Source organism: Centroberyx gerrardi, chromosome 13 (genome assembly GCF_048128805.1).
Source record: "Centroberyx gerrardi isolate f3 chromosome 13, fCenGer3.hap1.cur.20231027, whole genome shotgun sequence".
Classification (NCBI taxonomy): Eukaryota; Metazoa; Chordata; class Actinopteri; order Beryciformes; family Berycidae; genus Centroberyx; species Centroberyx gerrardi.
Window position 1 is genome coordinate 23,057,297 of NC_136009.1, and position 14,795 is coordinate 23,072,091.

General features: G+C 45.5%; 1 protein-coding gene across 1 annotated transcript in view; it reads right to left on the bottom strand.

The window, feature by feature from the left end:
* Positions 1-1,164: 1,164 nt before the first annotated feature.
* Positions 1,165-14,795, bottom strand: part of mtcl1 (microtubule crosslinking factor 1) — a 60,448-nt gene continuing 46,817 nt past the window's right edge. The window contains exons 12-15 of the mRNA XM_071924334.2: positions 11,808-12,176; positions 10,031-10,107; positions 7,894-9,487; positions 1,165-2,502 (exon numbers count right to left, since the gene is read on the bottom strand). Coding sequence (XP_071780435.2) covers positions 2,278-2,502; positions 7,894-9,487; positions 10,031-10,107; positions 11,808-12,176 — 2,265 coding nt within the window. The 3' untranslated portion in view covers positions 1,165-2,277. The remainder of the gene's footprint in view (positions 2,503-7,893; positions 9,488-10,030; positions 10,108-11,807; positions 12,177-14,795) is intronic.

Genomic DNA, 14,795 nt, shown 5'->3' on the forward strand with positions numbered 1-14,795 from the left:
AACCCAGTCATATTAAAGCAGCGGCCAGTTAGCAGAGCAGAGGGCCGCGTGTGTCTGCCTGCCGTAAATTATTCAGCAGTCGGTTCCTCTCCCGGCTCTCGGGGCGCTGGAAGTAAAAGCCAGCATCTTCCCCTTCCCTCCGCTGACCCGCCCAGCGCCATCAGCAGCGACTGGCGTGCAGCTGGGCCGCCATTAATTATTCATCTTTATAACTGTGAGAAAGGTAGGCCCTGCAGCTCCCTCTCTGCCTCTCCATCACCCTCTCCTTCCCTCTCCCTGTCTCCTTTAACGGCCATAAAGGCGTGGAGTTCACCACTAAAAGCCAACGCTTTTAAGTTAAAGGATTTAATTCCTAAATCTTTATTCTCTCTTCTCATACACTTTATCTCATCTCTTATCCTGTATTTCTTATCGAATATCTTATATACCTTGTGTAAAGTACTTTGAATTGCCTTTGTGTACAAAATGTGCTATATAAATAAACTTGCCTTGCCTTATATGGTCTTTTTTTCTACAGGTGTGAATTCAAAACTAAAACAATCAAAGGCCACATTGTGCTATTTTTCTCTATTATCTGGCATGAAAAAAGTTGCACAGTTAGAGACCGCTGTGCCTTAAACACAGAATATTTGTGGATTTTCTTGTTCAAAATAAAATAATCAAGGGTAATGCTGTGCTTGTGGACTTGATCTAGCATGACAAGCTGGATAACAGGAGCAAGGTAGCACATGTATGACCGTGATGCAAGAGGATTTGACTTCTGAGAGGACACAATCTTCTTATTCACGTTCCCTGTGTCTGTCCCCCCTGACCCACTGTAATCCTGTGGTCCGCACTGTAATCCACACACACACACACACACACACACACACACACACACACACACAAACATGCACACACACAGTTTAGGATCACTCTCTGGTAAGAATACAAATTCAGGTCTAATGAAAGAACGTACACATAATCTACCATGAGCTTTGCATCTGAACTCTATCATAGCAAGATAAATACAATACAGAAAACTGTTGGCTTTGTGCTTTCAGAGCTGATCTGCAAAGCCTCAGCACCAACAGATGGTAACACACACACACACAGAGGAGAAGATCTTGTAAATACACATTCATGTTTATTACCAATTAAACAGAGACTATAGATCATTAGACTTTTGACATAGACTTTTCATTTAAAACATTCATATTTTTTTCCACAATCCCCTTTTCTTCTCAAAAGAAAAAGTTATTCATATCCCATAGTAACAACTGTACAAAGACAGCTTGGAAGGTACAATAATTTACTTAAAAAGTGTTCTTATTTTAGTCAATGCAAATCATGTGACAACAAAACAACAGCTTAACCCTCACGATGATTTTCTTTTTCTTACAGCAGAGCTGAGTGATCACAAATGACTACAGCTTGTATGTACATGCACTAAAGTGCTAGTGTTCAAAAGGCATGCAAATATTTGACCGATATTTGTACAACTGCCTTCCAAATATGCATAAGGTTATTCAGTTGTTGTTTCCCACCGTCTAAACGTTTACAGAGCCAAACATTCATTTGAACGTAAAAATAAATAAATACATTAGCATCATAAATGACATCATGTGTCTCCGCTTCAGCCCCGATGAAGCAGAAGTTGTGTTTTTTGTCTTTCGTCTCCTTTAAACAAAACTGAGTAGTCTGGATTCAAGCTTCAAAGGCTAGGAACAAAAAATTAAGGTATGTTGTCGCTCAACATAAGAAAAGAGGTTGAACATGAATTTATGCAGGACAGAACATAACAAATAAAATATTAATGTAAAAAAAAATGAAGAAAAACAACAAAAAGAAAAACATAAACGACAAAAAAATGGTGTAAACTTCATATTTGGACAAATACAACAGCTGATCTACAGTTTTTCTTTGACACCTGAAAAAAAAGGTTCAGAATCGTGATTAAAATATATATATGTATTGCATACATATATACACACGTGTGGGGCTATGAGTAACTCAAGTGTGTACAGGCACCTCTTATGGAAATGTAGTTTTTTTTTGTGTTGATGTTGTTACAGTACATTCCAGGTTCTTCTCACGGGAAGTTCTGGTTGTTTTTCCTCGATGGTCAGCTGGTGCTACTGGGTGGATCCCAACCCCCTTCTGGCTCCTCCTGTGGGGAGTCTCTAGAGAGGGGTGGCTGAGGTACTGGGTCTTTTTAGGCTCCGGTAAGGAGAGGCAGGTCAAGGTGGAGAGAAGAGGAGGAGGAGGAAGAGGAGGGAGAGGAGGAAGAGCTGGGCCTCACGCCAGAGGATGCTCCTGCCCCGGCTCCTCGGCCTCCACTATGGTTTTGCTGTGTCCTGGCGGCGGGAAGGTGAACCTCCTCTTGTTGGAGCCCTCGCTCCACTTGGGGGAGGAGGAGGGGGAGTGGGCGGCCCAGCGCGAGGGGGGGCGGCGGTTGGCCGGGCGGGCCGGTCTCAGGAAGCAGGAGTCCAGGGGCGGAGCCACCGGAGAGCGAGGCAGGTCCTGCCAACGACAAGAGCGGTCAGACGGGGCAAAGCAAACAGGCGTGTTCGGTTTGTTGACGCCGAAGCAAACAGAAGTGACATGAATCAACTGATTGAAACAAATGAAGAAAAGAGCATGAGAATAAAATGACATGGTTTCAAAAGCAAAATGAGCAAAAGAGTGCGATGGGAAAAGAGGTAAGTATGAGTCGCTGTGGGTTAGTTGTTCCCCCCTCAGAAGGATGTCAGGGTGTGATTGGGTGGACGATCACACCGGGACATCACACCACTGGCCTGATTTATAAATAGTTCGTCTTCTCCAGGCGTTAGATGGAGGAAACCGAGCCCACAAAGCAACAATCTAGTTCTGCTAAAAATACACAGCAGTCAGGCTGCGGTGGCGTGAGCGGATGAACGGAGGGAAAATAAGTCGAGAGGGATGGATACTGTATAGACAGGGAAGATGACTCCACCAGTAAGTGATATGTTGTGCGGCCTACTGGAACTGTGGAGGAACAGGCAGGAGAATAAATCAGGAGAGATGGATGGACACCAGATAGACGTTTCCATCGATAAATCATCTGTTTTACAATCTACTGTATGAATGTATGAAGTGATGGATGGAGTACACACAGGAAAGATGGGCCCAACAACAAATTATATGCACAACCCCTAGTTATCACATGTATTAAGCATTGCTTAATGGGTGGTCTGTGGGATAATACACAGTTCCTATGTGATGCTAATACATCAAACCACAGAATGCTACAAATCATGCGTCAGTGATGTGTACAGGAGGTCAGCGCCCAGAGTGGCTACTGAAAACAGCAATGTGAATGTTTTCATCACATCAACCCTGACACCTCAGTAGATGCTTTGGCCTTAAAGGAAAAATCCACCCTGAAACACTTTAAACACCGTTAAAAAACATGATGCACTTTGGTGGTGTATTTCTCTTATTCCCACGGATAACTGGCCAAAGGTAGACAGCATGACGCCATGTTGAGAGATTTCCAGTGCAACTACAATGGCGTTTGATAGCAGAAAATGCTTCAGCGATCTAAAACATCAACAGTAAATGTCAGTTTTTGGTGTCAGTCCTTCAGAGTCAAGAGCAAAAACTTCTTTGTAGAGCTGCCATGTTGTACCAACAGTCATACAGGGAGAAATCCATCATAGAAGAGGCAGAGAGACCAGTTTCTCCACTGACAGCAGCCTCAATAGACCAGAATGCAATGCAGCTACAAGACATGTTGCATTTTGAGTAAAGGGGGGGCGACTCAACGAGAAAAACTCTCACTCCCTTTCTGTTAATATGCTCGTGCTAGCGCTCCACCAACATGAATAACCCACAGCTGAATACAACAAGTTCACGCCTGTTGTCGAAAGGCATTCTGGGCAATGTAGTAGATGAGGCAAGTAGAGAGAAAGTGGGCACACCAAAACAGTAAATTCACAGATTCATCACAGATTCATCACAGACTGTTGAGATCTAACAGTGTGGGAGTATCAGAGGGTGGACTTTTCCTTTAAGCATGCAAAATGAACTGTATAACATTCAGTTAATTTCCACCAGAGAGTCAGACATCACACGCAACCCAGAGAGGTGAGAGGGCACAGAGAATGACCAGTGTTAGCAGCCGTCTTCGTCAATGAGTCTTTAGGAGGCTTGTTAGTGTGAGAGGAATGGTGAGGGAACTGTGAAGAGAGGAGAGATAAAGCATCGCAAAAAAAAAAACCCCACAGAAACAAAAAAAAAACAAAACAATAAAACATCACAGTCCATCCAGTTGCAGACATGGTGACAGACAGAAGGACCTGGTAGAAACACAATGGGGTCATGTTAGAATAATCTACATCAGGCCAAACATCGCCCAGAAAGACAACACACAACTTCTGCTGAGGAATGTGTGGCTCCAAAAGTGAAACATGTCCAAAAGAGTCGTCTTTTTATGTCATGTTCATAGACACAAAAAGTGTGTGGTGGGGGGGGGAGCTAGTCCACATTTTGGGGCACTGTGCGCAAAATACTATAATCCAGAGGTGTGACCAATTCAACTTTGCTCGAGTCCCAAGTCAGTCTCAAGTGTTGAGGCACAAGTCTCAAGTTAAGTCAAGTCAGAACAAATCAAGAGTCCAGTATCAATTTAATATCTTTTCAATGCAATATGGTTTTAATAGGATAAAAACTTGGTAAGAGCATCATGAGTTTGATTTCTATAATCAGTTTCAACTTCAATAAATTCAATCATTCCATACAAATTCAGAAAACAGAATTTAAATTCAGTCGTCTGCTGGAACAAATCTCATCCAATCTCAGTCATTTACACAAACACAAAGACTTTAGAAACCTTTTCAAGTCATCAAAGTACAAAGTCAAGTCCCAAGTCACCAGAACCCAAGTCTCAAGCAATTAAAGTCATGTGACTCGAGTCCCCACCTCTGCTATAATCATATACAAAAATGTGGTTTAATCAATAATCAAGACACAATCTGACGACTCTTTCGGTCACTTGAGTTTGTGATCTTCAAAAAAAAAAAAAAAACGATGATCAGTACCGAGGAAACTGAGCATGCGAACATCGACACAGAAACAGATGCATGACCGCCGCACCACTGTGACACTCCGATGGCTTCACACACTGTCATTCTGCTGTCCTGTGAGGCATGCGTTGATGGAGGAGGAGGTGAGGGAGGTGGGGGTGGGGGTGGGGGGACGGGGGGGGGTGAGAGGTCCGTGTGGCCGGTGAACCCACCATGTCGGGGGGGGGGGGGGGGGGGGGGTCAAAGAGGAAGAGGAGGAAGAGGAGGAGGAAGAGGAACTTACATCACGGAGACAAGCAGAGTTAGAGTCCCCAAGGAGCTGTTAGTATGACAGTGTGGTTCTGGATACGAACACAGCGGACAGGTAGGAGGGAGAGATAAAGCCCAGAGGAGAGGAGAAGGGGGAAGGGAGAAGGGGAGGAGGGGAGGGAGGGAGGGAGGGAGGGAGGGAGGAAAGATAGAGTGGGAGATGTTAATCGGTAAAATCGGGGCAGAAGAGGAGAGGAGACACAGGATAAGGCTGGCATATCAAAGGCAGAGAGGCCGACTGAGAGAAAGTAAGGTCACGGATTTTCAGATTTCGGGCCGCGGACCGCACCGACGGCAACAAGCGCACGCACCCATTCACCTCAGACCTGGAAGAGACAGCAGGGGGACTTTGACCTCGCCGTAGATACACACAGGACAGACGGATACATGCGGGGCACAGCTAACTCGCCAGCAATGTTGCCGCTCTCTCTCTCTTTTTTTTTAAAGATACACTACCAGTCAAAAGTTTGGACTATTTTCCACATTTTAGAATAATAGTGAAGACATCCAAACTATGAAATAACACAAATGCATTTATGCGGTGACCAAAAAAGTGTTAATCAAATCAAAACTATCTTATATTTTAGATTCTTTAAAGTAGCCGCCCTTTGCCTTGATGGAAAGGCAAAGGCTTTGGAAAGAAATTCATACATAGGCATCAACTTCACTATTTATATTTGTCTAAGAAACAAATTTCAAGCATTTAAGCAGAAGCCTTTAGATCAAAATGGCTTTAAGAGAATGAAAAACAAAGTACATTCAATCTGGTGTGTCCAAACTTTTGACTGGTAGTGTATTATTCCTTTATTAGACAGTTGAAAGTGGAGAGAAACAGGAAAGACTTGAAGAGAGAGAGGGATGACATTTCATTTCATTTCGATTCAAACCCGGGACATCGCGCCTCAGACCACTGATCCACCAGGACGCCCCTGCCACTCTCTCCTAATGCCTGCTATAATTACAAAGTTACTCATTTCTACCATTTCACAGGCTGTCGACAGTGGAAATAGCCAAATATGTAAAAGTCGACATGACTAATAACAGGAAAGGCTAAGAATATACAAAAGTCATGTTTTGATTTGGTTTACTGGTGATCTAAATATACACCGTTTGGATGGGAATCTATGAGTGTGTACCCAGCAAGCATGTCACTCCCTTTCTTTTTCTGTTTCTCTGTGTGTATCTATCCGTTCGGAGGCACGTACAGCAACAGCAATATTATGATCCACATCCAGGCCTACATTTCCATATCGACATATCGCGTGTTTAGGTACGGTCACAATCCATTATGATCATTATGATACTCCGTTTAAGCTGTGACCGCCATCCACAGAAGTCACGACACCACTTACTAAATGACTTTTTTCCAAACACACACACTCCAGCACCATCCATACAATCATAACTCAGACTCTAATCATATTCTGTCTGTTCTATAGATCAGTGGACACCGAGCAGCAGCTGGCACAAACTTTGATGCTAGTGAATATTAATCAGCATATGTGGGATTATGGTACTTAATGCACATGTTATGGGTTCAAATATGTGTCTGGGGTTTTAATGTACAGCTTTAATACAACATGGCCTACTTTCATGACATCTAAATCTACTAGTGACGCAGAATGGAGAGCCTAACTGTCCCGCTGGGGAGAAAAAATCGACTAACAACACGGAGACACGTTTGTACATATTCTGGATACTGAATGCATATTTCTTTCAATTGCATCTTTTAAACACGACCAGCAGTATTTCCCAAGGTGTTTTTCCATCTATCGTTTATTTTTCCCACAGGTCAGCTGAATGGGTGTTAGGGCCCGACCGATGTAGCGGTGCGCCGATTTTATCATGTGAAATTACCGCTATCGTTGGCTTTTCACAGATTTATCGGTATGGGGATTTGTTCTCTAGCGCTAACAATACAGGTGTTGCCCAAACAAAATCCCACAAAATACAGTGTGCATGTTTTAATATTCTGGTTGAGAATTTCATTAAAGAGCGCTGATAATGATTAATTATGTAACTTTGCAGCTATGACCCCACTTTGATCATTATCCAGAGATCATTAATTTTACTTCCCCAATTATGAGTATCAGACGCATAAATCCTGTTTCGGTCGGGCCTTCGTAAGAGTTTAAGCACAGAGATAAAAGCCAAACTACAAGGAAGTCACTACAGTGAAGAAGAAAGTACAGAAGAAGAAGAAGAAGAAGAAGAAGAAGAAAACCTCTAAAGAGTCTCTATAGTGAAGCAAAGATTCAGTATTACTGAAACAGTGTGAAATATTTTAACATTACCATGGCATCAGTCAGTGTTTTTCGATCTGAGAAAAAAACATCAACATTTTAGTTATCGTGCATAAATACTGGAGCGGATTTGTTGCTTAGCTTTGTCTGAGTAACCACAGATCCCTTATCAGGTGCTTTAAGAGATACCAGTTTGTCTTCAACCATTTCAAGGAATATCCAAGGAAAAGTCATTAATATCATTTCGTCATAAAACATGGGCCCCAGATCAAATGAATGATGAAGCGATGAATCCAGTGGGTCTGTATATTTACCTCCATACATCCAGACTGTCCTCTGTCTGAGTCGGCCTGCCTGGAGCTGTCTCTGCTGTGGCCGCTCTGTCCCCCGGCCTGCAGCCTCCTCTCCTCTCTGAAGCTTTGCTCCAGCAGCTTCTTGTTGAGGATGCGGGCTGCGTTTTCGGCCAGCGTGTAGCCCGGAGGGGCCGACAGGTCCTGCCGTATGCTCACCACCTCCGGGGTTTTGTCCCCCTGCGTTTCCACTATCAGCTGCACGGGGCTGGGCGAGCGCCCGCGAGCAGTCCTCAGGAACTCCTGCACGGCGCCCGCGGATTTGGGGTCCGCGGCGGGAGCGCCGTGAGCGGGGCTGGGCTCGGCGGTGGGGGGCGGGGTGGGGCGGGAGCGACTGGGGGACTTGTTGAACTTCTGCATCGTAGGCTCGTAGACCACGGGGGTGTGGTCGATGATGTTGAAGAGGCTGGAGAGGCCGTCGTTGATGGTGGTGTGGACGGGGCTGTCGCGGGTGGTGGTGGAGCGCGCCCAGGCCGACTCGTTGTTGCCCTTCTGAGGCGTGGTGGGTGTGGGCGCACGGCTGGTGCTGGGCAGGTCGTTCTTGCTGGACGTGGACAGCTTGCGCTGGAGCTTGGGCGAGCCGTACTTGGGCGAGCAGCAGGGCCGTTCGAACTTGCTCTGGACGACGGGGGAGTACTGGACTTTCCTCAGGCTGCGCGAGGGGGAGGAGATGGGGGTGGAGCCGCCGCCTTTAGGGGTGAGGCAGCGGTGGGGGCTGCTGGTCAGGTTCCTCAGCACGTCCGTCTGCAGACCCACGCTGATGGTCTGGGTGGTCTGCGTGCCTCGTGTGGTGAAGCCGTTGGTCTGGCAGGCGGTGTCCCGGACCACGGGGCCCGGCGGAGAGCGGATGGCGTTCCTCACAGAGAAAGCCACCTCCTTCATGTCGTCGCTCATGTTCCTGGAGAGCTGCAGCTCCAGAGAGGAGGCGTAGCCCACCGTGGGGCAGATAGGAGACTGGCTAGGAGGAGTCCGCAGCCCCCCGCCCTCCAGAAGGCCGCATGGCCACCTCCCGCCGCTAAACACCTCGTCCGGCCCGCTGGGCCCCACCCCGGCCTCTCCCCCGCCCCTGGCTTTGGTCCCTTTGGCGTACAGGAAGTCCGGTTCTTGGGCAGCAGGGCGCTCGGCTGCCCCGGATCTGGTGGGGCTGTGGAGGATGTGGACCCCGTAGTGCTCCACCCCCACCCCCCCCGCCCCTGCTCCGTTACCCCTCAGAGGGGACTTGTGGCAGTGCTCGGGGCTGCTCAGGGTGCTGGTGGTCAGGGTGGCGCTGGTGGTGAGGAACCAGGAGGCTGGCTGGAATGGATCAGGAATGGGCTCCCCTCCCCGGGCCTCCAGGGGTCTGTCCGGCCACGCCTCCAGGACCGGGCCCGGGCCGGACGGGGAGGATGGGAAGTCCCAGCCCTTGTTGTTGAACTCCTCGATGTACTTGAGGTCGTCCGGGGACAGGGGTGGGGTGACGTCGTCCCGCTCTCCGTCACCGTGGCGAGTCTTGTCAGGGAGGAACGGCGAGCTGTCCATCAAACGCTGGAAATCACTCATGGAGCACACTGACTTGGCTCTGGACAGGACACACACACACACACACACACAGTGCATTAACATCAACGTCAAGGGGGAGACTCTCTCTACTGGAAAATTAAATAAAAAATCACAAACAACCCATCCGTGATCTCATCTCTTTTACATTCCCACTGCAGAAAAAAAGAATCTAAACTTGTGTGTGTTTTCTGAAAAGCAAGTTAATGCCTTTTATCGTTTTAAAACTGGCTGAATTATTCAACAGCATGGTGAGCTGGATTATATCCTCGCCAAAAGGGAAACTTTACAAAAAATCACCTGGGGGAAACTCACTGTCACTTCAAGTAACAGCTACCAGAAGCAACAGCCACTCTCCCAAGGGATTTATATGTATGTATGAGCAACAGAAAATGCAGCAGGAGGCTGGATAAGCTACAGCCAGAAGTCAAACTAGGTCTTGGCGGTGTGTTTACTGTTGATATATATGAAAATGCAGCAGTACTTGCAAAGTAGGTTGCCTGTAAAAATACTCTTTGAACTCAGTTTGACTTGAAGGTTTTTAATAAGCGTTAGTGAAAGCTACCTGAGCAGGCTCCCACTGCTCATCTCCTCCTCTGGGTATTCAGGAGCACCCTCTCGCTCCGATATTTCATTCAGGGCCTGGAACACAACAGATACAACAACAGAGTCATATGACGGGTTTCACTGCAAAATTATTTATGCAGCTTCTGGAAAAGATGGACGTATTTCATTCCAAAATGAGTGAAAAAACAGACACCTTCTCTAACAAAATGATGGATAGAACAACATTAAAACAAATTATGGTACTTTTGTAGCACAATTTAGCATACTGTATCATAATTTTGCATAGTGAGTAACTTTAGTCCTTGGTTAACAAAATTATAGCTATTATACATCTTCTATTGGATCATCTATATTATAGAGACATTAAATTATGTTACCTGATGTTCATAGCTCATTATTTGTTAACTACAGATGAGTGCTTCCTATAAATGTATAAGATTTTGTATGATATGGTCTTACTAACTTCAAAAATAATTCACTATGCATTTTACTTTCATACCATTAATCATTATGGAAGAGCAGGTAGAATGACATGGAATTAAATCCTTACATACACAATCATCAGATCATTTTCTCAGCCAAGGTATAAGGAGTTTATTCCAAAGTGTTTCTTTAGGACGATAATTTACATTTACATTTTGGGCTTTTGCTGACACTCATGCAAAGGGCTTTACAACAAGTGAGAAGTTAGACAAGGACACTTCAACAGGACACATGGCTGTTAAAGGATTAATATCTGTCGCCTTTAATGCAATTTCATAAGGGAGAGAGGACAATCTGGATAATGAGGCAAACTTTTCCTTCCTTTAAGTCAATTCAACAATCATTGATGACCTTAATGTTTGGTTTAAATCTTTGCATGGTCTTGGAGTTTAGCATGTTGCTATTCCAATTCCTTCAATCTACCAACCAGTTTTTCCATATATTCCCAATCTAGCTTGGTCTTGTTCTTGGGAATATTTCAGCACTTCTGATTCCTCGCAATACTGCTGGGTCCCTCAGGTCCTTCGGGTCCTCAGGCTTCCCTGAGGTACCGAGGTTAAGACTTATATGTGATAGGGTGTTTGCTATGGCGGCGCCGAACTGTGGAATAGCCTTGTCCAAAGTGTCAGATCGGCCAAATCCATAAAAGTATAGTTCACCCCAAAATGAAAATTCTGTCAATATCTATTCACCCCTATGTCAGTCGAAATTCCATTGAAGTTTGTACAACCACCAAACACTCCAATATAGGAGATAATGAGGAAAATATTGGACTTTTCGGCCCACAGTGTAATCATTACTTGGAATTATGCTTCACGGAGAAAAGTGATGGACATTTTATGCTTTTTCGGAGCTGTAAAAAGACGGCTGTGTTAACTTCAATGCTTTGAAGTAAGTACTTTGAAGGCTGAAATGGAAGTGCGGGGGCTAAACTTGCGGTGTGTTCGGCGGTCCTACGAACTTTTCGACTGACACTGCTGTGAATAGTTAATGAGTGAATTCTCATTCTGGGTTGAACTACTCCTTTAAACCCTATTTTATTCATTGGCCTTTGACTGTCTGACATTTTTTTTACGCTTTATTGCTCATATTTCATGCTTTTGACCATGAAATTCCCTTGCATCTTATTTTTTTCTGTTGGTGTTCCATGGCCTGCCTGCTCTTTTCGTTGTTTTGCGACACCCAATTATGTAAAGCTCTTTGTTACAAACTGGTTTTGTGTGTTAAAGCGCTATATCAATAAAGTAGACTTGTCTTGACTTGACTAATGACCCACTTCATGCGTGTGTTACCTCCTTCATGCAGGGGAACCTCTTCTCGCTCTCCAGTCTGGAGGGCGGGGGGACCTCCAGGCCGCCGAGGGGGTCCAGAGACAGAGCGTCCAGGAACAGGCTCTCCGTCGGGCCTTTCAGCCTCGCCGCGGCCCCTTGGTCCTCCAGCATGGCCTCGGAGTCGGAGTGGGAGCGCGCGGTGGGGACCGGGACGGGGACGGGGCCGAGGATGGGGGTGGAGGTGCAGGGGGAGCGCGGGGAGCGCGGCGACCGGGGGGAGCGAGGGGCGATACAGGGGCTGTCCTGCGAGGAGAACACCCCCCTGTGGCCTGAACCGCCGTCCTTGACGTCGATGCCCTCGCCTCTCCGGCTGCTCAGCTCCCTCTGAAGCTGTGTGGAAGGAGTCACACATATGTGGTGATCAGTCAGACAAGTCATTACTGCACATCCGTCTGTCCGTCAAACATTACATCTCAGAAGAGCACTGGTCTGATTTTTACAAAACTTGGATGGATGACACATTTTTGCACCGTGTTCTGGCAGCTAAAAAAACGACACAAAATTGGTCTGATGAGGGCGCTTTAAAGGTCAAAATTTTAAACTTGAATGTGATATTTCAGACGTCACTGGTGCAATTTTGACGAAACGTGTAGGGATGATGCATTGTGGCACTGTGTTCTGGTGTTTAAAAGTATTACACTGATACACGCTACAATTAAACGTCAAAATTTCTAACTTTGAAAGGCCCCAATTCCGACACCGTCAGTCTGATTGACACAAAATTTGTTACACATAGCTATTCTTAAAAATTGAGATAAATTGGTCTAATGTGGGCACTGTAATTAAAGCTCAAAATTGTAAACTCAAACGCAATATCTCAGACACCACCAGTCCGATTTTGACAAAACTTGTCTCAAAGATGCATCTTTGCACTGTGATCCAGCGTTAATAAAAATACACTGATCGATGGGAGCGCTATAATTAAAGGTGAAAATTCCAAACTTTGAAAGCCCATATTTGCTACTCCACCGGTCTGATTTTGATGAAATTTGGAGGGATGATGCATCTTGTTAATGATTGGCCCAAGGGATGCCTGAATCATTCATGGGTGACGACATGTTTACTTGTTTATCTTTTTAAGTTTATGTTATAATTATTTCCGGGTAGGCTTTTGCTTCAGTTATACACATTCAAACCATCAAACTGCTCCAAAACAACCACAGCCTTCAACTGTCAGACACTGAGCAACTCTATTGGTGCAACTGGGGGTTAAGTGCAAAACATTATGCATTCACTGGAGTTTCCTAGCCGGTCCGAGGATTTCGACCGGTGACCAGAGCTTTACAGTACGCTGCAGCATCCCTGAATAATGCATCCCTGCATCCTGCTCTGTTTCCATCCAGTGGTGCATCAGCAGTTTTTCAGCTGGTTAAAGTGAGCAGGATTCAGAGCCAGTTCCTGTTGTCTTTCCTGTCCCTGTGCTTCGTGTATTAATATTCCCCCACTCATCATATTAACCAATTCATGTTCCTACTTACTGCCCTTAGCATTCCCACACAAGCAAGGTGAGGCACTGCAGTTCGGCTAAATTAAAACTCATATAGGACATCCATTATTCATTAATCCTCTATATATTCATGATATGTTCCCTATGCAAGTCTAAATTACTATACCAAACAACAGGGGGCATAATCATCTTGGCCACTTTCTCTCTCTCTCTCTTTCACTCTCTTTTGCTCTCTCTCTCATATCCACACACACACACACACACACACACACACCAACTCACAAGCTCTGGCCTCATGCCTTAATAATTGAGGTGCGTTTGTTTGCTCTTGTTTTTATCTGTAAAGCACTTTATGATGAACCTGTTCTGTTCGAAGCGGTTTACAAATGAACCTGACTTGACTCTCAACCTCTCCATCTTATCTTCACTTTCTCTCTCACTTCTTTATCCTTTCGCCTCTCTCATCCCATCTCTTTTTCTCTCTCCCTTATTCCAACTCTCTCTCCTCGTCTTTCTCCTTTCCTCTTTCTCAGAAAAGAAGAGAATACCCACACACTCTTAATCTTCTTCTTCTGTATTCACCTTTACTACCCAGCACCTGCAAAATTATATGGATGTGCGTATGCTTTTTTCAGACTCTTTCTCTCTCACCCTCACCCTCTTAATCTACCCCTCTTTCTCTCCCTCTATACTTTCCATCTTCTTCTCTCCCTCTTACCTAACTTCTCATCTCTCTTACCCTTTCTATCTTCTCTCTCTCTCCTCTAGTCCTCACTCTCTTTCCATCTTCTCCTTGTTCTCTCTCTCACATTTTCATTTTTGCTCTCTCCATCTTCTCCTGTCTCTCTCCTCTTCTCCTCGCTCTCTCTTTCCATCCTCTCCCCTCTTTTATCCTCTTCATCTTACCCTCCCTTACGTTATCAATCTTATCCTTTCTCTCTCTCTCTCTCTCAAATCAATTCAACGATCTTCACCCTTACCCTCTCCATCTTAACCTACCCCTCTTTCTCTCCCTCTATACTTTCCATCTTCTTCTCTCCCTCTTACTTAACTTCTCATCTCTCTCTCTTCTCCTCTCTCTCTCCTCTTCTCCTCACTCTCTCTCTTTCCATCTTCTCCTTGTTCTCTCTCTTACATCTCCCTCTTCTCCTCTCTTTTATCCTCTCCATCTTACCCTCCCTTACCCTCTCCACCTCCTCTCTCTCTCTCTTACTCTCTCCATCTCCCCTCTCTCTCTTTTACCCTCTCCATCTCCTCTCTCTCTCTCTGTTACCCTCTCCATCTCCATCTCATCTCTCTCTCTCTTACCCTCTTTATCTCCTCCCTCTCTCTCTTTTACCCTCTCCATCTCCTCTCTCTCTCTCTCTCTCTGTTACCCTCTCCATCTCCATCTCATCTCTCTCTCTCTTACCCTCTCCATCTCCTCCCTCTCTCTCTTTTACCCTCTCCATCTCCACTCTCTCTTTTTTACCCTCTCCATCTCCTCTCTCTCTCTTTTACCC